The sequence below is a fragment of the Artemia sp. Qi Xiang Cuo genome, chromosome 3 (genome assembly GCF_049724085.1).
Source record: "Artemia sp. Qi Xiang Cuo chromosome 3, ASM4972408v1, whole genome shotgun sequence".
In the NCBI taxonomy this organism is placed as follows: domain Eukaryota; kingdom Metazoa; phylum Arthropoda; class Branchiopoda; order Anostraca; family Artemiidae; genus Artemia; species Artemia sp. Qi Xiang Cuo.
Genome location: NC_142796.1, coordinates 36,905,407 through 36,931,087, shown reverse-complemented (window position 1 = coordinate 36,931,087; position 25,681 = coordinate 36,905,407). Strand labels below are relative to the sequence as shown.

General features: G+C 35.0%; 1 protein-coding gene across 1 annotated transcript in view; it reads right to left on the bottom strand.

The window, feature by feature from the left end:
* The window catches only part of LOC148954061 (uncharacterized), a 148,072-nt gene that overhangs the window by 24,815 nt on the left and 97,576 nt on the right, over positions 1–25,681 (bottom strand). The window contains exon 10 of the mRNA XM_089085776.1: positions 14,332–14,435. Within this exon, the coding sequence (XP_088941902.1) occupies positions 14,332–14,435 (104 nt within the window). The remainder of the gene's footprint in view (positions 1–14,331; positions 14,436–25,681) is intronic.

The window sequence follows — 25,681 nt, the reverse complement described above, 5'->3', positions numbered from 1 at the left end:
GGATAAAAATAAGACAGGAGGAAAAGAAAAAATAAAAACACCAAAAACTAAGCCAGTTGTCAACAGTGTAGCCAGGAGAAGGGTCCAAGGGAGACTATATATAAAGGTTACACAACCGTCGCTTACAATTCTCGTATGGGACAAACGTCACAGTAAACGTCAACAGAGCAGTTGTAACTTTTTAGCAATTGTACGTTATAGTAAACGTCAATAGAGCAGTTATAAAAAGTTCGTCTTTAAACACCTGTGAAATGGTGCTACTAGAGAAGCTCGGATATTTTGCTGATCATGTCATGTCATGTCACATTTAATCATAATAACATCTTTTGTTTATTTTTAAGGGAGTTAAAGAATGTGCTGAATTCGCGTTTTTTCTTTATCTAAACGTGTCAATATTTTTCAAACAGTTCGTCATAACGAACTATGAATAATGAGCCACTCAGGCCAAATAGTAACCGAAACTGTAAAATTTTTTTTTATTATAATTACTACATAAAAAGGGCTTTCTATGCTGATTTCAAATATATAAAACTCACTAAGTTTAAGGCTACACATAAAAACTACGAGGAATTTGCTCGCACAAGAAAACTTGCCTGGTTTTAAAAAAGGGAGGAATCACCCCAAAAAGGCATGTGGTCTGAATGAAATCACACCCTTAGATGCAGCAGATCAGAGACCCGTACTGTGGAGGTTCCAAGCTCCTATATACAAAAATGTCAACCACGGATGCGTGTTTATTATTATTTTTTTTTTAGGGATGATCTTATCGAACCAATGGTCCAGGAAAATTGAGACAGAGCTAACTTAAACATAAACTAAAAGTTCTAGTGCCCTTTTTAATAGACCAAAAACATTTTACCACAAAAAAGTGAGGATTTCTGCCGTTTTGTGGCACCAAACTACGATTTTGCCCTATGGAAGACCAAGTTGCTATCGATTGAAAATTCTGAGAGAGAATCAATTTAACAGTATCAAAAAACTACATATTGTGCTTCCCAGTTACAAAGGAAGTAGTGCCGCACGGTGACGCATTCGTTCCTGAAAAATCACGTAGTACATATAAGACATAAGGTTAATATTTATATTAACCTAAGGTAATTTATCTTAAAGCTTGATTTCACTAAGTTGATTTACTTGATTTTTCATTAAACTATGTTTAGTGATGCATACTTCACTATCAGCTGTTATAAAAGAGGGACGGTGGGTCATTGTGTAAGCGGAGGGAGAGGGGTACCAGATGTCTAAAAGGGTGCATTTTAAGACAAAATTCTCTAACTCTCCATGATCCTCCAGACAAACATAAAACGGGGTACGGAGAAGGGGTGGGTGACTTAATCTCTCGTCTCTCTTTATTTAGATTAAGCCTGAATAAGTGTGCTGTGGAGCGACAGCACTTTCTTTATTGCTGAAAAATGTTTCCGACATTTATTCTAAAGCTTCACTTAACTAAATTGATTAGTTTCATACTTCGTAAATTATCTCCAGGTTAATATTCAGCGCTTTAGACACAATAGGCTATACTTCTTAAAGAAATTAGAATAACTAGCACCACAGACAGCTTAAGGCCTATTCACTGAAATTTCATTAATGCCCGCACATAGCCACCACTAATTTGAGCCAACGAGAATTTTTAGGCCAACCAGAAAGTTCTATGAAAAATCTGATTGGCTCAAATTAGCGCTAGTTGATTCTCGCTATTAGTAAAATCTCTTTGTGAATGGAGTTTTTCAGCCGAGTTAAAAAAAAAACAAAGTAAAAATCCATAAAACCAGAGCCCCAGACGCAACATGGCTGTAGTTCCACTGACACGGAGCATCCTTAAATAAATAATAATAATAATAATAAAAACATTGACGACTTCAGTAGTTCGCTAGGTGACATTTGATCGTGTAAATTTTATTTGAGACCAACTTGAGTTTCCACTGTCATCAGTAATGGTTTCCAAAATAGTGTATGCTTTAAGTAAATATTATTGACGCAGTCTTAAAATAGCATGTTAAAAAAGAAAATGCCAAACTGTTGAAGTCTAACTCCATTGTCACTAATAGTTTTTGAAAATAGAAATTTGACAGAAAATGTTTTATTTCAAGGAAAAGAACATTAATTTTTTTTGAGAAATTAAATATGGCCTAGGTATATTAAATTTGTTTCAAAATAACGTGTAAATGTCAGGGTCCATAAATATAAACAGTAAACTTGAAGCTAGTTTTTCATCAGATTCATCAGTTAAGGGTATTTTAAAATAGAAGAGTCAAAGGAAGAAGTTAACATGTTATTTCAAAACCTCTCCAGTTCATCCGAATCATCCAGATCAAGAAGTTTACCGACTATGGTAAAATTTCTGTCAAGAAAAACATTTCTTCCATGCAGTGTTCCTGCTCATGGCTGTTGACTTAAAATAGATAAATACGATAGAAAAATAACTTAGTTCAAAAAATCTTAAGTAAATACCCAACAGTGCAACGTTTGTAAACGGTAAAAACTGTTTTCTGTTTGAGAGAAAATGAATCTAAACCTTGATATTTGATACCATAGATACATCTCTACATTTGATACATCTGAAAAATCAGTTCAGAATTAGGCAAACAGAACTGCATGGAATCACTTGATGGTAGTATATTCTTTTTTCTTTTTTCATGAGATTAATGGAAGTCGATATTCATGTTAGTTTTAATCATATGCCGTTTAGTCAATGAAGTTTTCTCTTATTTAGTTATCTTCTATATCTCTTGGAACATTATGAGACAAAAATATCTATATTTTTTAAACAATTCTTTAAAATCAAGGAAAATATTTCTATATTACAACATTCCTACATTTAATCTGAGATTTGAGGGTAGGTGAATTTGTGAAATTTAATTTAGTACAGAAGAGACATTTTATATGCTTTTACTTTTTTTTTGGGGGGGGGGGGCAATAACTTCCTTTCTTCTATCCATGTCTTAAAAATATTATCATACAAAGGGGCGCTTTCACCTTCTTTCTGTTCAGCAAACAATACTGCTTTCTATGGGAATAAGAATTTATAACTCATTTTTCTATCTCCCAGTAGACTACTTTCTCTTAGCTTATCAAAACGTGGATGTAACGTGAGAGAGAAATTCAGGCTCCTTTTCTGTCCAAATTTGATTAAATTAGGGTACTAACAAGTCAATGAAACAAATAGAAACTACCACTTCTTTCATCTCCTATAAGAGATATGTTCTTTGTACTAGAGACATGCAGATAAATGGTCTTGATTTTATATCCTCTTTCTCGTGTTTCAAAGAAGAAGATTAATCTTAAAGGGAAAGCTAAAGAGTGTCTAATAAACAAAAGTGCGCACTCTATATCTCACAATTAGCGTCAAAGAATTAGTTTCTCAATCGAGGAACCGATAACAACAATCCAAAATGTGAAGCCCGGGTCAGTAGCGAGTTTTCCTATAGATAAGAAAATTCAGTGTTGGAGCTGAGCCTTCAAAATTCAAGCCTTCGAAAATTTGAAGAATTGTTTTCTTAACACGTTTCCTTCTCAACAACCCTAATTCCAGACTTATACCATAAATGAAACTGATTTTACTGCTTCCTTCTCTATTTTGAAGGAAAAGATTAACCCAAAGGGGATACAGATTATAGGAAATCGAATAAACCATGCTTAATACTCTAAATCATCGACAATGAATCCATTCTTTATTGGGGAATTTTTTATAAAGGTTAGCGCTATGGAGCCGAGAGTGGAGAGTAAAACGTCTTAGTCATACCTGTGTCCAGTATTTTTAAACTTTTTCTTATAAAAAATAAATAAGAAAGACCACAACGATTGATTCCCATAAAAGCAATATTTGAAATAACGTCAAACAAAGGAGTAATGAATAGCAATAATGTAGAAGCGATTTTTTCGCCTGCAGTCAGTACTAAAAACTTTTAGGTCGACAGCAAAAACTGTATGAAAACGATGGTTGGATGTACCGGGATTTTTAAAGTCACAGAGTCGGATCTTTTCGAATTTGAGGAGCTGTGGTTTTAGAAGGAGTTAAATACTCTAACATCCAGAAATCAGTTGCGAGTATAACGTACAGCAAACTTGTTGATAAATGGACTTCGAAAGTATTATTCGAGTGTTACTACAAAAAATTGTACGTGCCCCATATTAGATCTTTAAAATTCCAAAAGGTCAGAGTAGGTTTTCCAAAATGAGGATGTTCGAGACAAGAATACAGGGTTTGTCCGGAAAGTAATAGGAATGAGTCGATAAAAAACATTTATTGAGCCAATTGTTACAATTCTTTAAAAACTTTCAAAATAGGCTCCTTCTGCGTCAATGCAGCGCTGCCAGCGTAATTTTCAAGCATTGAAGGCGTCACGGCATGCATTCTCCGGAATAGCCTTGAGAGCCGCGGTGCATGCTGCTTTGATCTCCTCTTTCGCCTCAAATGCTTGTCTTTCATCGGCCCTTTCAGGCTAGGAAATATTAAAAAGTCCAGGAGGCCACATCCGGGCTGTAAAGAGGCTGCAGAAGCGTTGGGATGTTGGCCTCGGTCAGGTAGTTGTTAACGAGAAAGGCGGTGTGAGCTGGGGCGTTGTCGTGATGCAACTTCCTGTCAGCGGCGAGGTCTTGTCAGACCCGATTGACAGTTTGTTTTAGTCTTTTGAGCGCTTCCACATAAAACTTGACGTTGACTGTTTGTCCAGGAGGAACAAACTCATGATGGACGATGCCTTTGATGTCAAAAAAGACAATGAGCATCGTTTTCACTTGGGATTTGCTCAATCTTGCCTTTTTTGGGTGAGGAGACGCCGATGTGTGCCACTCAGAAGATTGCCTCTTTATCTCAGAATCATGCTGAAAGATCCAGGACTTGTCACCTGGCATTACGTTATTCAAAAATTGGGTGTCACTTTCACACACATTCAAATTTTCTTGGCACACTTCCATTCGCCACAATTCCTGGTCGTCAGTGAGCACTTTTGGGACCATCTTTGCGCACACCTTGCGCATGTTCAAATGGACCGTCACAATGTCAAGAGCGACAGATTTTGGTAAATTTGACATTAGGGCAATTAAACGAAAACTTGGTCGACGGTCTGAGTTCAAAACTTTGCGCACACGAGTCACATTGTCGGTCTTTTTCCAAGTCAAAGGTCTTCCAGCAGAGTCTTCATCGACGACGCTCTTCCCGGCCCTCCAAAAAGGCCCGATGCCTCCAAACACACCACTTCTTGCTAAAGCAACATCTGGGTAAGCCTGCTTGATCATATCAGACACCTCTGTCGCAGATTTACCGAGTTTCACACAGAATTTAATCGCGTACCTCTGCTCTAACGAACGCTGCCTTTTTGGCTGGCACCAAACACAGAAACCACGTCACGCAAAAATGCCTGTCCTGATTCTCCAGGTGCTCGGAGACAACTGACTAGCCACTCTTTCGTTAGCTAGGAACACCCTCTACCGAATCCAGTCGGCGCGCGCACGCTCCGAAGTACACTCGCGACGGAAGAAAATCGGTCATATTACTTTCCGGACAAACCCTCTAGGATCTAATTACTATACTTGCAGATGAATTATCTTGATTTATTATTTTTTACTATAATACAGCTAAATTTATGACTATATTGCAATCACGGACGAGGAATCCAAGACTTTACTAAGGAGCAAGTTTGATGGTTGCATACTTCCATGTAAAATTTCTTTTTCTTTACATCTCTCATTTCGGCGTTTTGAATATGAAGATTAATCTCAGAGCAAAATTAGGCTGGAGAATATCGAATAACCAGTACCATACACTGTCAATGAAAACAAATCCATACATTTATTGAAAAACAGAGGCTAAAGAACACTGCAAGGAAGTCAGATCCTTCAGCTAACTTCCTACTGAAGGATTCAGAAGGATTTAGAGTCAGATAGGGGTTCATGAAAAATGTATGAGGTCAAGCTTAAGAATTTATTAACCCTAAGAGTCCGAGGAAATTCTTTCAACGTTCTGAGATTCACTTTAAATAGAAATCAGGCTAAGGAATACTGAATAAACACTACTGTAAATTCACCATGCCACAATCAGTTGTAAAGTTTTATTTTCTTTATTCAGGTACTCATTCCAAACACGTTGTTTTTTAGAGTCATCTGACACTATTCTGACACATCAAGACATTATGATATTATTATGTCATTTCAGCGTCAACTGGGAGAATCATGAGCCACATTTCTGCAAGGAATTCAGAGTTGGAGTCGTATCTTGCTATAGAGCTACAATTGTGTCTTGTAAGTTCAAAGTGTCACCGTCAAGAGTTTGGTATTCTTACAGACAAATAGTCTTGATTTTAGATCAATTTCCCATATTCCAAATAATACAATTAAATTATAAGAAAAACTAAAGGCTACTGATAGAGGAACATCCAATCTATATGAAGGAATATTCACTGTAATTACATACATTTCTTAAAATGTTCTTCAATGTAAAAAGAAGTTTAGCGCCAAAAGTCTAACTATACTGTTTGCCAGTCTAACAAACGATTTTATTTTAACGCTTTAAATTAGCAGTAATGCACCTGTATCTGGATCCTTATGATTCAGTTATTATGTTTCACGAAGCATATCTTTCAGAATGATCATAGGTTCAATCTTCATTTCAATATTTAAAAAACACACTTCTGATTTAAAACGGGTAGCTTCCAACTGGATACTACTTTGAAAAACTCATCAGCCAAGCCCAGGTAGTGACCTGAAATACCTTTTTTATTGGCGCTGAGTTCCCACTGGACATAGCAGTGTATTTTATCGCTAGAACCAGTGAATGGTTGTCAAGTTGTTCTCTATCCAGAAAAAGTTTAGCACTTACTATCAAAAACTGTTGACTGGCCTGCCAATAGTCAATTTTGAACAAAAATTGTGAGATTGGTGAACAAGCGAAAAAACAAGGTTTGCGCAAATTAGTTTGACTCTATTATAAGAAAAAACAACTCGTTTTTCAGACCAGACTCCTATTCCACTCTTAGTTGTTGTTTTTTCTATACAGATTTCGCACAGTAGCATTCTTCCATAGCAAGTTGACAAGCGAGCTGGGAAAAACTAGTTAGGTATGCTTGACCCAGTCAGCATTGTTTAGACAAAACTGAGATAAGCCAAAGAATAACTAGGATGGCCAACAGTGTGAAAAACCACGTACTAGTTTATTGGGTGTGCGGTGGTATAAACCACAGCCAAAAGTAGCTGCATAGCCACGAAGTAGTAGCACATCCAGCAATACTAGCACAACCACGGGGAAGTTCATTTGGTTCGGTCTGGAATAGAGCACAACCAAAAAAAAATATTACAATACAACATACTAAAAACTCAGTTTCCTTTTAAATAGCTTTAAAGGTTGATTAACATTTACACGAGTACATCTTATATTTGACTGTTTTATTGTTTTTCAGCTTGGAAACTAAGGCACTTAAAATTAGCCTCGTGGACATATTGATCGCTTCAAGGAAACCCACAATAGTTCCCCCCAAACTTCGAGAAAACTGTAACTATCAATCCTCAAGAGATAGAAAAGTTCCTCTTCTTCACGAATGTAATCTCAGGCCAAGTTTTAGAAGAGAGAAAAACTGAATAATGTATCCAAAAAAGGAGAAATTATCATTCTAAGCTATGAGAAAACTATACCATAACCAAATATTCATGCAGAGCTTAAATTTTGGATAACTTTAATGTTCCAACTTTAATTCTGCTTGAACGATACTGGATAAACACTCCTGGGAAAAACTTACATGGTTCAGTGAAAACTTTTTTAAATGCATATAAAATAAAGCTTTTCTTACCATTTAGTCTAAGTAATATATAAAAAAAAACTTTTTTTAATCTCTTTATACTTAGAGTTATGTCAATGTTTTTGTTTGTGTCTTGGGGGGAGGGGGAGAGGGAAAAACAAAGAAATTGTATTGTAATTTGTTTGGTTTTTCCGTTAACCGGTCACCTTTCCTTTTCTGTTTTTTTTCTAACCTTGTATTTTCTGTAACTCAACTGGTTTATTTTAGAGTGGTCATGGGTTTATAGGACAACCTTAATCTTCAAGATCTCAAGACATGTTTTATTTTTGTTGTTTTACTTCTTTTCAAAATCTCAAATTCAAAATTCTCTCACACTGAAAAATCTCAAATTCAGAATTAATGGTTAAGTCAAGGTTTCACGCTCCTTTGAATAAAATATTTGTAGCCACTTTATAATAATCTCAGAAAATAAGAGAGCGAGTAGAATAGCTGGGCACAGTTTCGGCTGTGATAGTTCAAATGCTTTATTTTCCACGACATAAATTTACAGGACGGCAAGTAACTGAAAAACGGGTTCCAGGTTTTACAACTATTGTTATAACGGGCGATTCTTGCAATCAGCGTTCACTTATGGGGCCTTCTAGATACAGTAAAAACGTAAGCTCAGATTTTTTACTATTTCTATAAGCCAGAATAAGCAATTATCCAGCTAGGCAAAAGATTTAAGAACCTAAGTACCTTGAGAACCGAAATAAATTCAAAAACCAAAATAATATGATCATTGGGCGTAGAGAGACGGGGAGGGGGGGGGGTATTTGGTAATATCGGACCCTGGGTAGCCCTTAAGTGATTATAAACTAATTTTAGGAAGAACATGCTAAATTTGTCTAGCTACACCTGTAGGCTACTGCCAGGAACTAGGGCTTCTGCACCCTACCTACATTACGTCGTCAACTGACCAGTTATCTCCCCCATCAAAAAGAGCTCCCGCATAGTTGAATGCAGTGGAAGTAAGAAGATGGCGCCGCAGTACCATATTAATGTCTATTGTATGTTAATAAGGGACGTCATTTCAATAGCAACACAAATATACTTATACTGAATACTAGAAGACGAAATAAACCTTCAAAGACATACCGATATCCTTTGTCATAAATACATATGGAGACCACAATGCCTTTCCATGATGCAAACAGTAAAAAGGGCTAATGTTTCCCAAACAAATGGCACATAAAGACTCAAAGAACTGTGATTTTCATATTCTATTAAGTTATTTAATGTTACAAATTTTGAGTGTACAATCAAAATTTACGGAAGATTTTTTTTGTCCCACTGTCTTAAAAAACTTGGTACAGAATATTAGTTTATTTTTATTTTTTTTTCAGTTCATTTCTATCCTGTTATACTGGAAACTTCTAAACACAATCCAGACAAACAAGAAAATGGTTCCAGAAGCCAGAAACTGCAACAAGTTTAGAATATTTTACTTAATTGTGCTTTAAATTGAAAGGAAAGTGGAATTTTTCTTAATGCATAGATACACAATATAATGAATACATTGCGTATATAATACTATAAATGCACTATGCACCGCACCATGCATAAATGCACTGCACCAATTTTTTAGAAGAAAAAGTAGAAAAAAAGGACAATCGAACAAGGTCCTGTGGTTGAGGTAGGAAATAGTATTAGCCGTTGGTTCACTATGGAATTCGAAGTCAAGCATGGTTGTGTAAAAGCCTTCTCTATATGGACTACTTTGATGGATTTTGTCCCAAGGAATACAGCAAAGGCTCAGGTAGAACATAATATGAAATTTTTATGTAAGTGTAATAAAACGGATGATTTCTTCTTGGATTTAGAATTTCAGGAGCTTTGCCAACTTATGCAACAATATTATCCAGAAAGGTAGATGCAACAAAGACATAAAATGGACCAGAGCAGAAGCATAGGGTGTTATTTTGCAATCGGAAAAGTGTAAGAGGAATAGGAAGGTAAGCATTAATACTAAGATTAGGGGGTTTAAAGAATATGGAAACTTCATAGAGGAAAATGGAAGGATCATTGAATAGATGCTCCTGCATCTATTTAGGAGCATCTATTCAGCAGTAGTTTAAATTCTATTGAATAGAAACTACTGCATTGAAATGAAGTAGTCTGCACAGCTGCGCTAGCCTCAGTTAGCTCAGTGCTTCGAAGAGTGGTCAATGGCATCAGTAGCAACAGCTAATTGAAATACTGATATAACGCACTTTCAAATATCTTCAAATATAAGTCAACTAAAACAGTGATTTTGCATTTACAATATGTAATTTCCCTTTCTAAACAGTTGTGTTATCTCAAACTTTTCTACGATAGAAAAGCAGTAATATTTGTTAAAAGCCCATTTAAATTTCGGGCTTAGTGTTCATAAAGAGATCTAATTAACTACTTAAAGATCTAATTAAAGAGACGTTTATATGGATCTCCAATAGAGATCTTGCTAACTGCCCTCAAAATCAAAGACCAAAAGCGGTCAGTTTTTCACACAGTTTATACAATTATCCAGTAAGTTTACCGCAGATGATTTCTGGCTCTTCATTCTCGGTGCGAACAAAAAGCTCCTCCCACTTATTTCTGCACTTACTGTCCACTTATTGGTTGAGCTGGCCAAGTGGTTTTGTCAGTACTTGTTCCTTGTTCCGTATTCTTTGTCTACCCATGAAAAGGTCTAATGCCGCTTATGTTTATATCTGCAAAAACATTCTCTGGAGCACTCGCACCTCGGTCCGGGTTTTTATAATGGGTGAGATAGGGAAAGATCAGACTGGATAATTATATAAACTGTGGTTTTTCATTTAAGCATTAATATTAAAACAAGCATTACGATAAATTATTGAAGTCTTGTAGCAAAAACTCAATTTTGGGATCTTATTCCGCTCGAGAACTTCAAAATTACTTATCGCCCGGTATAATATATATTTTTGTACAACTGAAACAATAAAAATATATATAAAGACAAAAGTGAACTGCCAAGCTGATGTAAACATTTCAGATCACCGCAAATGACATTAATGTAAACTTATTGAAAGTAAAATTTTTCCCCTGTTACTCTTTGTAGATAATTTGCAATCATGCTTGAAGCAAATTATTAATTGGTTAAACATATATTGAATTTCATAATTTCATGCAAAAGACTATTTTGAGCGCTACTTGTACCATTTTTATTATACGGTACAGTGCTCCCCTCTTCCTTTTCATTTTCTATTGAACCTAATGATCTGGTTAAAAGCCTCCCGTCTTCTCCTTAGCAACTTAAAATAATTCTAGGAATTTCTAATTGAGGCATCCCCTGTCGACGACCGCCATAATTTGGTAAATAATTTCACCAACTCATTGAAAGCTTTAAGGAAGTTGAAATTAAAGCTATTCCATACCATGTATGGCCTGAAAAGATAAAAAACTCAATATATCAACGATTCATTTATAATGTAAATGTAGCTTTTCAAAATACATTTCTAGACTACTTTTTCAACTCATCAAGACTTGAGCCTTCTCTTTTCATTTTCCATGCCTGATACTGTATAGGTATCGAAGGTATTTATAATACGAAGGAATAGCATATAGCTTCAAAATTATTTAACTTCCAAGCAATTTCTCCCTGTCTTATCGCTGTTAGGAAGACTGAAAGCTCCCCACCCTCCAAGGATGGCATTTCTAATAAAATGCTGCTACAGAAACTCGCTCCTGAAATAAAAACTTTAAGTAGCTTTACGCTGTTGGGAATCAAAGCGATGTTACTAGTAAGTAGCCAACAAATTTTAGTTCAGCATTCCTTTGGAGATTTTCGTCAAATTTTAAAAGAACTTCAGCAGACCTCATAAACTTTTACCAGAGGAGGGGTCAAAGGTTTAAAAATGGAATGAAATACCTAATAGCAAGTAGACACGAATTTTGAACCATGCTCCAGGAATGGGTATATGGTCCAACTGAGAGTACGAGAAGACATTTTCGAATTTGTCTTTCCGCCTCTTTCGTATTTGTAGTGGCAACAATGCACATACGTGTGTCACATACACAATAAGAGAATTCTAAGTATACGAGAAGTCACAGTTTTGGAGGGAAAACTTGGAAGTAAATTTTATTGCTATAAATTGTGCTGCAGATTTTTTCCTGAAAGAAAAATATTTCTGCAGCGCCAAAACAGTTTTTATGATAACTTAGAAACCACTGCTCAGACTTCTGGAAGGGGTGGTGGTGAAAATTTGAAAACGCTTTCCTGGCCACTAATTTATGCACAAGACCCATCTGTGATAGTTTCATTAATATAGCGCGAAAATTTCTCTTGTTCGGCAAAAGTTCATGGTTAGGTTAGCTCACGATTGTTTTGCATACATCAATTTGCATACAACAGTACCGTAGAATCAGCCGTCTCACTACGAAACGCGTTAATAAAATAATAAGAGAGTGATCGCTATTCCCTAACAACAACTGCTTTATCTTTTTTTTTTATTTTTATTATTAGTATTACTTAAGAAAGTTATTTAGCAACTTTGACATTTAGTGTTCAACATATTGTTAATCCAAACTGGACATTTTGTAAGGTCGGATTTTTTCTTTACTTAGTTAACAAAACTCCCTTTCTTCAATCCATCAATGACATTAGGGTAATATATTTTTGCGTGAATTGATTTTTTTTCTCTAATGCGTCTTAATGACGCTTTGGAATTGTTTTGATACAAGTAACAATTTCCATAAATACGTCCAGGTACGTGAGCAGGATTTTATTTTAGTCTTATTTTTCTCCTTTAAAACCGCATGGCATGACACTAAAAAATCAAATTATTTCTTCAACCTAACATTCTTTTTTATTATTATTAAATTAACATTCAAAGCAGGCAGGGAACAGACGTACGGTAATTTTTTTATTTTATTCATATACTTATACTATTTTTTTCTATCTGAATGTGCCAGCCTCCTTAGCACAAAAATCGTTCATATTTACTCGGCTGCATCCTAAGCATTTCAAGGTTAACTTTAGACAAGGAATCCTAATTTAGGTATCAAAAGTTTAATTTCCCGACACCCCATTAACTTCCGAGTATACTTTTCGTTATTTGCTTTAAAGCCTTAAATTCAGACAGAAATGATTGGTAGTTAACAATGAAATCAGAAATATGTTTAATACCAAATTGATTAGGTATCGTGAGATCGAGAGACCGAGGTGGAACTGTGTCTCGAATTCGAACCAGAAATTTTTTTGGTATTGCCCCATAAATAATATAAATAAAAACGGCACTTACGTGTTATCCCGACCACACTGAAGTTATTGATCTGCGTAAAACCGATTTCTCTGTCTGCATTCTGAGACAATTAGCTTAGCCTTAGTGAGATAAAATACTTTGCAGGTATAATTTAATTAAATATGTAATATATAGAGTTGTTTATGTTAGATATTTAATATAATGCATTCCGGGCGGCATGCTTTACATAATTCTCTGTTGTAGTTTCCATAATTTTGTAACTAAAGTATTATATTTTCACCAGATTTTGAAATATTTCATTATGATTAACCTAACTTCACTGCCTGAGTGTGGTCAGGATAACACGTAACGTAAGTACCATAAAAACATCCTTAGAACCACTTTTCCGGAGGCGATTTTTCAGTTAAATATAAAATATATAATAAAATAAAAAACACTTGACGCCAACTAATTTTTTTTGTCGACAGTTTTATACTTGAAAGGAACTGCGCAAGCTCTATTGTTTACATTCATTCTTGTACTAAATTATATTGTTTTCCTTCCCTTATTTGTCTTTTTCTCGATCCCTGACATAAAACTTCTTACCTTCTATTGAGCTAATGTTTCTATAACTAATAATTAAAGTCCTTGCTTTCCATTCTAAAGAAGATAAAGTATGATACACTTAGTCTCATATCAGACTAAATTATCCTCTTCTCATTCTAACTTCTTGAATCCCCACGATTCAACAAATCATTTCAGCCGAGTTATTCGAACATCCGAGAAAATAAAAATAAATGTCCCATATCCTAGATGACTGGAATATCATAGCTCTCAAAAAATCAACGATCATTTTATAAAATGAAAGTACCTTTCTATATTACTTCTTTTTTGGATCTCTTCTTTATAAAATAAGAACCAAACGACCGGACTTTTGATCTCACTTTGAGCCTTAAAACTTTTCTTGGTGTTCCACGCAAGGCCGTACTCAAGAGGGGTGGGGTTCAGGGTTTGAACCACCCCCCTTAATTTTTGTCCAACTCGCAAAACGTAAGAAAAGTGCACATATTTTTGATCTATTTTTAAAAAAAATTTGCGACCCCTCCCCCCCCCCAGAAAAAGTCTGGATACGCCCTTGGTTCCACACCTAATAATTGAGAAGTAGCAATATTATACACAAGAGACCATCGCGACAGCTGGATCACTGCGATAATTTAAAATATTCTAGAAATTCAATTCAAAAATCTCCCATGGCCCTTATGGCGACATTAAAATAAAATTATCAAAGGTTCAATGGCCCATGACCAAGATCAAAGCTGCTTTCTTCCTCTCACTTCCTTTCCACCACGCCTTTCTTTCTAAAACAAAAGCTAACCTACCAGATCCTCCATCTCATCTTCAGCTTCTTCATCACTCAGATAACCATGCGGAACGAAAAACTCATTATCGACTTCGTAGTCGTCAGCTGGCTCTTGTTCCTCGCCTAAAAAGAGGACCTTGTTTCACCTCATAAAAAATAATTTTCTCTAGCGAATGTAGTAGGGAATTTAATCACTTGCCGGAAAATTAACTTAGGCTGGATATAACGATGGTTTCCATAAATAATTGCGGAAACCAAATTCAACAGAATTACCTTTCCCAATACAGCTTTCAAATTTTTCAAAGTATTCACTTGAGTTAGTGGGAATGAACTTGTGCGTTAACAGAACGTTAACATGAAACGAGCAAAACTAACTAGGAGACTATTAGCCGAGTTTTAGACATGGCCACTCATACTCTGAATGAAAGGGAAGATTTCTCTTGGAGACAGAATATTCCATCATTTTATTAATGAATGCTGTAAATCTGAGCCTGAAATATGTACATAGGCTTCCGAAACATATACTGTTTCACTCTGAGTGTGATAATATTGATTAGTATCATATGTTACTTGTAAATGCCAAATCAATTAATTCGATAAACTAACAACTGAAAAGGGTACCCGAGAAAATATAATGCTGTTTAGTTCAAAGAGTATAGGAGACACCTAAGCGATGAAAAATTCATGCTTTAACATGGGCTCGATTCGAATTAAAGTAGTAGCTTCACTTACAGAGGAGCGTCACCTAGCAAAACTAAAAAAAAATCAAAACATTTAAACTCCAATTTCGATCAGGTCAAGGCTATAAAGTTTCCTATGGTAAAGAGCCATAAGGCTTCAATGTTTTATTTTTATTTATTTTTTTCCGATAGAAACTTCACATGGAAGGGGTGGTCGACTACACTTTTGAGGGGCTCATGCGATTGGAAATCGGAAGTTCTAGTGCCCTTTTCAGAGTCGAAAGTAATCGGAGCTACTACACTCCACGCCCCCTTTTCCCCAAATTTATCTGATCAAAATTTTGCGATAACCATTTCGTTGAAAATGGTCCAAAGGACCAATAACGATGCCTCCGGGGTGGAAAAACACCCACAGCTCGGGGACAAGAGTTTTAAGTTACACAAATTGCTCATTTTTAACAAATTAAATAAAAAAAAATGTCTCCTTAACAAAATTAAGACCGAAAACATTTTTCAGCAGAGTAAAAAAAAAACAACAAAAAAAATATTATAATGAATAAACAACTAAAAGTTAAAAGAAACAACTTAATAAAAGTGAAACCAATAATGAAATTATAAGTGAAAAAAAAAAAACAACTAATACTCAACTCAAACTCAAAACGAACAGAAATTACTAAATAATTGAGCGAGGAAGTTGTCTGTCTTGTATCCCAATTATAACTTTCTTGAAACAGCTATTATAAGAGTTAAAACAGTATAAAAGATAAAACAGTTAAAAGAAACGGATATTAGACACAATAAAAGAATAAAACCAATAATGAACTTGGAATGTACCCAAAATAAAATTGATATTCTAATCAAACTCAAAACAAACAGAAATTACTAGATATATGAAATTGGAAATTTTCCCTCTTGCACTCCGATCATAGCGCGATTGTTAACCGCGCTTTACTGAAAGCAATATATATTTTAAGTAATTTGTCTTTTATAATTAAAACATTGAAAAATAAGTAGAATAGCGAAAGTTTTCGGATTTGTTGCGATTACATTTTCTAATATCAATCTAGTTCCATCTGACTGATATGCACTAAAGTTCTGTTAATATTTCTTCATTCCCAACATATTTCTTTAAATAGATTCGTTATTGCAAAACTTCACTGCAAAGAATAAAATGGATTTCTTCAAAAAAATAAACATTGCTCTATATCTTTAAAAGAAATAAAACTAAAAGAAAAATATTGACATAGAACTGTTTCTTTTATCTTGAAAAATTTCTTTGATGTGATCTTGATTGCTATTGGAATTTTAGTTCTTAATTATTATATATTCAATTAAAAAAATATAAAATGAATTTGGTTTTAATTTTATTATAACATTAACCACAACGCAACAAAGAAAAATGACGTCCCAGGACGAATCGATTTTTACGGAAAAAAATGGTGCTTTCTTTCGCTTCTCTTTCCTTTTACAAAACCTAAAATGTATTTCATTAAAAACAATATGTATTGTGAACAGTTTAGTTTCTGTATGGCTATATCTAGGATTATTTTTGGGGGAGAGGCTTTTTGTGGGGTGTGTTAAAAAAAACATCACAGAACGTATCAAAATTTATTAATATGCATTTTTGTAGCCATTTTATTTTATGAGTAAAATTAAACCTTCGAGTAAGGGGATGGGAGGGGGTACTGAAAGACAATAAGACCCGTTATTCCGGATGCATTGTTTTGGGTGTTTTGTTCGAGGGGGCTTACAAAGAAAAACTTAACGAAATGCATCAACTTTAGTTTATTTATATTTTTGTAGCTTTTTACGAGTAGAACTTAACCTTTGGGTGATGGGGCGGGACGGGGGGGGGGGAATGAGCAGCATCCAGGTAACCACTTTACTCTGGATACGGCCTTGAGTTTTTATTTGACAAAAAGTCCATTTTTTATTTCTCTCTCGCTTTGAAATCGCTTAAAATATATATTGCTTTCAGTAAAGCGCGTATAACAATCGCGCTTTGATTGGAGGGCAATTGGGAAAATTTCCCACTTCATATATCTAGTAATTTCTGTTCGTTTTGAGTTTGATTAGAATATCAATTTATTTTGGGTACATTCAAGTTCATTATTGATTTTATTGTTTTATTAAGTCTAATATTTATTTCTATTAACTGTTTAATCTCTTATACTGTTTTAACTCTTATAATAGCTGTTTTGAAAAAAAAAACTATAATTGGTGTACAAGACCAATAATGAACTTATACCTTTGTTAAGAAAAACTTGTTTTAAAAAATTCAATTTCTGTTCATTTTTTATTCATTTTTGAAAAAAAAAGAAAAATAAGAAAACAAAAATGATATGAAATAAATTAAAACTTAAAAGTACTTTAATTAAAGCTGTTATTTAAACTAGCCATGAATTTTTAATTAGTAAAAAAAAAGTAGTTTTTTACAATCACATTGAACAAATTTATATCTGAATTTTTCTAATACGGCCATTATTTAAATTAGGCCATATTCAATACGGCCATATTTAAATTAGCCATGGATTTTTAATTAGTAAAACAAAAGTAATATTTACAATCATAATGAACATATTTATTTCTGAATTTTTGAGGTACGGTAGTTTTATTCTTTTATTAAGTCTAATATCCATTTCTTTTAACTGTTTTATCTCTTATACTGTTTTAACTCTTATAATAGCTGCTTTAAAAAAGTTTTAATTGGCGTACAAGACAGACAACTTCCTCGTTGAATTATTTAGTAATTTCTATTCGTTTTGAGTTTGAGCTGAATATCAGTTTTATTTTTTGTAATTTATAAGTTCATTATTGATTTCATTTTTATTAAGTTGTTTCTTTTAACTTTTAGTTGATTATTCATTATAATGTCAATTGTTTTTTTTTACTCTACTGAAAACACATTTTCGCTCTTTACTTTTGTCAAGAAAAAATTGTTTTTAAAAATGTAATTTCTGTTCGTTTTTTATTCATTTTTGAAAAAAAGAAAAAAAAAGAAAAATAAGTAAACAAAATTATATGAAATAAATTAAAACTTAAAAGTACTTTAATTAAAGCTGGTATTTAGACTAGCCATCAATTTTTAATTAGTAAAACAAAAGTAGTTTTTACAACCACAATGAACAAATTTACTTCTGAATTTTTCTAATATGGCCATTATTTAAATTAGGCCATATTTAATACGACCATATTTAAATTAGCAATGGATTTTTAATTAGTAAACCAAAAGTAGTTTTTACAATCATAATGAACATGTTTATTTCTGAATTTTTCCAATACGGCCATATCTAAATTTTTTTCGGGATAGGGGGCATGATTGGTTTGTGAGAGGGGGATTCCCCCTCTAAATGATAAATGATGAATTTTGTGGTACGGTATTCGAAGTTTTGTATACAGTAATCTTCAACCAACAAAAATACTACTAATTTTGATAATTATTTCTGTTAGGAATACATAGCTGTTATATATTTCAACTATTCTGCAAGGATTCTGAAATGCCACAGCCATATCGTTTCTATTAGATTTCTACTTCTCTTGATGAATATCGAAGAATTTCAGCGTCCAGCCAGCTACTCGCGAAGTTTTTATCTCATGAATAGGCGCAAATCTATTGTATATTAAAGATGGGATTTGAGAAAGACTGATCAAAAAATAAATATTCCGATGAACAATGATCGCGTCGGCCATCCCTTATAGTTGCGATGCAGGGGACTAGTGGTAATTGCAGAGGCAATGATAGCCTACAAATATTCCCTTTTTGATCATATCCCTTATCATTTCCTGAATGTTCCAAATTGATAAACCTAGTCATTCATGAGTTACGCCGTTTTGACAATCCGTAAACACATAACATGTTTTGATTTAGTTCAGCACTTTCCTCATCATTCTCTAAAAGGCTTATCTGTTTTCTCTTTGTCTTTTTGGAAAATGAACTTCAAACATGAATACCTTTCTCAGTGGCATGTACTATATGTATGCAATGAACGAATAGCCAAACTTACAGGCCTTAACCTGAGGATTGTGGGGAGGTTGACATCCCCAAAGATACAATTACTGGACCTTTCAATAATGCTGAACAAAATAGTTCTCGTTAAGATGCAAATTATGTTCTGGTCTTGAGAAGGTACGGAGGTTGTCAAAAACGTAATTTCCAGACCCTTGAACTACGCTGAACAAAATGGTTATCTCAAAAGTTTTAATTAGATGTGCATTGGGAATTGGTGGGCGTGAGTGGGGGGGGGGCTAGTTGCCTTCCAATCACTTGACTAACAAAAGGGGCATTATCCCTTTCAATTTCCAATCGAATGAGCCTTTTTCGAAGTTTCTACGACAACTAGTGGCCATCTCAAAATTTCTATCAGATGCTTTTCGGGAAAATACGAGGTATAGGGGGGGGGGATCCGCCCTTCGACCACTCTCAATCTTAAAAAGGACACTATAACTTCTGATTACCAATCCAATAAGCCCCCTCCGAAGTTTATACGATCACCCTTTCTATATAAACCTTATATGCCCCAGGGCATAACTTACAACCCTTGCTCTGAGGGCTGTGGGGGGGGGGGGTTGTCATCCTCAACCATAATTTCTTGACCTTTCGATTATGTTGGTGAAAATGGCCATCTTAAAATTTTGATTGGATGTGTTTGGCGAAATGGTGGGCGTGGGGGGGGCTAGTTGCCCTCCAATCACTTTCGGCTATTAAAAAGGACACTAGTCCTTTAAATTTCCAATCGAATGAGCTCTTTCCGAAGTTTCGACGACAACAAATGGCCGTCTCAAAATTTCTATCACATGAATTTCAGGAAAATACGACGTGAGGGGATGGGATATCCACCCTCCGATCACTCTGAATCTTAAAAAGGGCACTAGAAATTTTGATGACCAATCCAATGAGCTCCCTCCGAAGTTTATACGATCACCTTTTCTATACATACCTCATATGCCTTTGGGGCATAACTTACAGCCCGTATCCTGGGGGCTATGGGGAGAGTGGTGTCATTTTAGGACCTTTCAATTACTTAAAATAAAATGTCTATCTTAAAATTTTGATTGGATGTGTTTGGGGAAACGGTGGGCGTTGGAGGAGGGGTTAGTTGCCCTCCAATCACTTTTGACTATTAAAAAGGGCACTAGCCCTTTCAATTTCCATTCGAATGAGCTGTTTTCGAAGTTTCTACGCCAACAAATGGTCATATCAAAATTTCGATCAGGTGCATTGTGGGAAAATACGAGGTGTGGGGGGATATCCACCCTCCAATCACTCTGAATCTCAAAAAAGGCACTAACACTTCTTATTAACAATCCAATGAGCCCCTTCCGAAGTTTATACGGTCACTCGTTCTATATAAACCTTAGATGTCCCCAGGGCATAACTTACAACCCTTGCCCTGAAAGCTATAGGAGGTTGTCGTCCTCAAACACATTATTTCTGGACCCTTCAACTACGTTGAACAAAATGGCTATATCAAAATTTTGATTGGATATGTCTGTGGAAATGGTGGGTGTGGAGGGGGGTTAGTTGCCCTTCAATACCTTTCGATTATTAAAAAGTATACTTGCCCTTTCAATTTCCAATCTAATGAGGTCTTTCAAAGTTTCTACGATAACCTCTTCGATATGAAGTGCCCTGGTCTAAAGCCAAAAAAAAAAAAAAAAAAAAAAAAAAAAAATCGTGACCACATTGCTCTTTGCCTATGAAAAAAGTTTTTTACGGAAGGTGTGGTCATATACACTTCGGAGCAGTCTTAATCTGATTGGAAATTGAAAGTTCTAGTTCCCTGTTTAAGGGTCAGAAATGATCGGAGGGCAACCAGCCCCCCACGCCCCTTTTCCCCCAAATTACTCCGATCAAAATTTTGAAACAGCAGTTTATTCAAAATAGTCCATGGGCATTTTAACTGTGCCTCCGAGGTTGACAACCGCCCTTCACCGGAGGGGGGGATAGTTATAATAGTGGCCCAATGTTAACATTTAAGGGTTTTATAGGAGGGGTGGTCGTATAAACTTTGGAGGGGCCTTATTCGATTGGAAATCGAAATTTGTAGCGCTCTTTCTAATAGTCAACAGTGATTGGAGGGCAACTAGCCTTCCCTTCCGCCATTTTGTTCCATTTTGTTCAAAAGGGTAAAACAAAACTTGACAACCCTCCAGCTTCTAGTGCAAGGGCTATGCAAGGGCTGTGAGTTATGCAAGTTGGCTATTGTTAACATATAATGTCTTTTATCAAGAAAAGAGGGCATGTTTGATCCAGGAACTCCAAAAAAAAACTTAGAATATTACGGTAAATCTTTAAGAAAAATCTAAGAGGGATGCCAAATACAATCAAAACATACTTTGTCCTTTCTGGTTGTCAAAAGGGAATATCATTAATATCTAAGTAACGCTGGAAGGACTAGGTTGAAATTTTTAAGGTATGTTGAGAGGATGTTGAACCGAGATTGGAGGGCAACCAGCCCCCCTCCCTATTGTACTTTTTATACGCCCCCTCTCCTAAAAAGGGTTTAAATTTTGAAACTATCATTTCGTTCAAACTAGTCAAAAGGTGCAATAGCTATGCCTCCAAAGATGCCATACCCCTCACAGCCCCGGGGCAAAGACTACAAATTATGCAATTTTTAAATTGTTTACATGCAGGATCTATCATTAGGAAAAGGAGAAAGTTTTGATTCTGGGTGTCTTAGAAGGTCAAGTGTATTAAGGTGAAATCTTCAAGAATGTTGAGGGGTATCTTAAACTAAATCAACAAAATTATGTACATCTAGTTTATCAAAAAGCGGATCTGCTATATCTTGAGAACAGCGGAGGGTATTAGGTTGGAACTTTCAGCACATGTTCAGGGGGATGTTTAAAGTGATTGGAGGGTTCCCAGGCCCCTCTCATGCCCTATTTAGCTGCTCTCTCTCCAATAACATTCGATCAAATTTTGAAATAGTCATCTTGTTCTTAATAGTCTAAAGGTAAAATAATTACGACTATGGGGATGGCATGACCCTCCGCAGCTTTGGAGAGGAATGCCCAACAGTATCAACACATACTATGGGCATACTGGTTGTCAAAAGGGCGTATCAGCAATATCTAAGGAACGGCTAAGTGTATTAAGTTGAAAGTTACAGGGTATATTAAAAGAGGTGTTGAAAAGTGATTGGAAGACTAAAAGCCCCCCCCCTAGCCCTTTTTAGATGCCCCTGCCTCAACACTGATTAAAAATTTTGAAAAAGTGTTTAGTTCAAAAGAGGCAAAAGGTCTAGAAACTATGCATCGGGGATGCATTTCCCCCCCCCCCACCCCAAAAAAGTCCTCATGACAAGGGTTGTAAATTAAACAATTTACCCCTTTTTAATTGCAGGATTTGTCGTTGGTTAAAGTGGGGGGGGGTGTTTGATTCTGATTGTGATCGAAAAGGTTATGTGTATTAAGGCAAAACTTCGGGGAATGATGAGGGATATGTTTAACTAAATCAAAAGACACTGTGTACATCCAATTTTTCAAAAAGGCCTAGTTACAATATCTCGAGAACGGCTGAAGATATTGAAACTTTCAGGGAGTGTTGAGGTTGAGTGGGATGTTCAAAATTTGGGAGGGCTACCAGTCCCCCTACCATGCCCGTTTTAGCTGCAATGCCCCCAAAGACATCTGATCAAAATTTTGGAATAACCTTTTTGTTCAACATAGTCGAAAAGTCAAATAGCTATGCTTTCAGGGATGACAAAACCTCCCACATGCCCATAGCCAAGTGTTGCACATCACATAAATTGCCCTTTGTTTATATATAAGGGGGCGAGTTTGACCCTGAGTCTCCAAAAAGGCTAAGGGTATTAAGGTAGAACCTTGAGAAAATGTTAGCACCCCCCCATCTTGCCCTTTCAATACTCCCCTTTACACTGATAGAAATACTACAAGGCAATTATATTCAAAATATTCACAAGGTCTAATAGCTTTGCCCCTGCGGATACCATGTACCCACAGTCCACGAACCAAGGATAGTAATTTATACAATTTGTCCATTTTTGACATGCAGAATTTATCATTGGAAAATGGGGAAATGTTTGATCCTGGGTACGGCTGAAAAGACTAAGGGTAATGAGGTGAAATCTCTGGGAATGCAGAGGAGTATGCTGAGCTAAATCAAAAGACACTACCTGCAACAAAGTTATCAAAAAGCCATATCTGCAATGTCTTAGGAACAGGTAAGGTATTAACTAGACACTTTCAGGGCCACTACTACTACTATGACGACTGCAACAGTGACCGCAATCGACTACGACAACTTACGACTCTGACTGCTTGCAATTGGTACTACATTTACTTTCGACTATTTTCAGAAAATGTTAGGGGATGTTGAACAAAACCAAAACACACTACCTGCACGCTGATTGTCAAAAGGGCGCATCAGTAATATCTCAGAAATGGGCCGAGGACATTACTTTGAAACTTTCAAGGCATATTGAACAGTGCTTGAACCTTCAGGGAATGCTTTTTCAGGGAATGACCCTTCAGGGGCAATTTGTAACTAAATCAACAGACACTATGTGCATCTAGATTATCAACAGACTATATCTACAATATCTTAGGAGCGGCTAAGAATCAGAATATTCAATCAAAATATTGACGCTTCCAGGGAATATTGAAGGGATGTTGAAATAAATCGAAAGCCAATAATTAGAGCTATTAAATTAGGCCTATATATGTTATTCCTTACGCCAAAGAAATGAAAAACTGAAGAAATATTCAATGTATTAACCAAAATCAAAACTTTAGCAATCAAAAATGAACGAAAATTAATTAAAAATTTACAAAAAAAAGTTTTTCAGAGAAAAGTAAAGAGCCATATTAAACTTACGACCAGCATAAACAAATTCCTATAATAACTCAAACTCAAAACGACCAAAAATTACGGTTAAAGAATAAATGAAACCAAAACGAACAGAAGTTGAAATTAATAATCACATATAACTTAGAGATAGCAGGTACTAATTTTGATGAATAATTAAATCTTAAAACAAGTAAAAATTAAATTGAAGTTTCAAGTCAAACTTAAAACGAGCAAATATTACTACAATATGGAGCTTGGCTACTGTCCTTTTTCCCCTTCCCAAACCGTAAGTCTACAGCTTGTGGCGTCATTTGCGCTTTACCGAAAACGAAATATATTACAAATATGTATTTTATATTTACAATATTAAAAATAAAAAATACAAATTGCAGTGAAATAAAATTTTTAATTGCTGAATTCCCAAGAATTAATAAAATTATATATCAAGTATTCATTTTATTTTCATTAGTTCTTTCCAGTCATCTTGATTATTATAGTGATTTTCTATGTATTGTTCGTCTATGATTTGAAAAAACAAAAGTATAGTGTTGAAGCCAAATATAGTTTTCAATAAAACACAAATGATGCAACAATCTTTGAACTTTTGCGGTTATGGAAGGGGGAAAAGCGCAGTAGTCAAAATCTTGGTTGTAGTAATTTTTGTTCATTTTAAGTTTGACTTGAACCTTCAGTTCGATTTTTATTCGTGTTAAGATTTATTTATTCATCTATATCAATACCTGCCATCTTTATGCTTTCTATGATCGTTTATTCTAATTCCTGTTCGTTTTGGGTTTTAATTTATTCTTTGATAGTATTTTTCGGTCGTTTTAAGTTTGAATTATTATAGGAATTTATTTCTGCTAATCTTAAGTTTAATATGGATCTTCACTTTTCTTTGAAAAACTTCTTTTTAGCAAAGTTTGTTTTATTAATTTTATCAAAGATCAAAGTTTATTTGGATCTGATATGAAATATCCTGAAATTAGGCATATGTTTTTTTTTATTTTTTAAATAATTTTAAATTAGAGCTAGGTTAGTATGTAGAACACTGGCTAGTTGAAGAATTACTTATACAAACATGCCAGTCGTGTCCTTTTGGCACACGTGCTTTATCTTTAGACAATACAAAGCAACAGTAAAAGAGAGAAAAAAAATACACTGATATTTTTATTTACGTTCTTGTCTATTAACCTTTTTTTTTCTGGATAACACTGCATTGCATTGTTTTTTTTTCTCTCTCAGAGGCAAAAGAATTTCCACTCTTGCCAGTTTTCAATATCCATTTAGTTTAGTTGAATCTCAATTTTCGCTCTAAGTTTGTTTGGATCTGACTCGATATTTCCTGAATGTTGGCCAATTGTTTTCGTTTTTAAACTTTATGTAATGATTCTAAATAATTAGGCTTGGCTAGCATGTAGAGCATTGGCTAGTTGAAAAATTATGTATATAAACAGGTCTATTGTGTCCTTTTGGTACAAAAGGGTTATTTTATATTCAAGCCAATGCAAAGCAACTGCAAAAAAGGAGAAAAAATGGATCTGACATATTGATTTAGATTCTTGTTTTGGACGTTTTTTCTGCGTAACGCCAGAATGCGAGGGTTATTTTCATTTTTTTTTCTCGGACGCTGGTTTTTCTCTTTCGCCAGTTTTCCACAGCCTTTGGTTTACTTGAGAACGTATCATTCATCTGGAGAAGAAACTCTTTAGGATTAGTTTGTGTTCCCTTATCTGTTTGAGCAAGGGTCATGCATTTCAAAAAACTTTGATGACCTTCATATTTAGATATTTTTCTTTTCAACAAATTTATGCTGCAAGTCAGTCAAGTGGTTTGACAATAGAATCTGCATAAATTCTAAAATATGAAGCTAA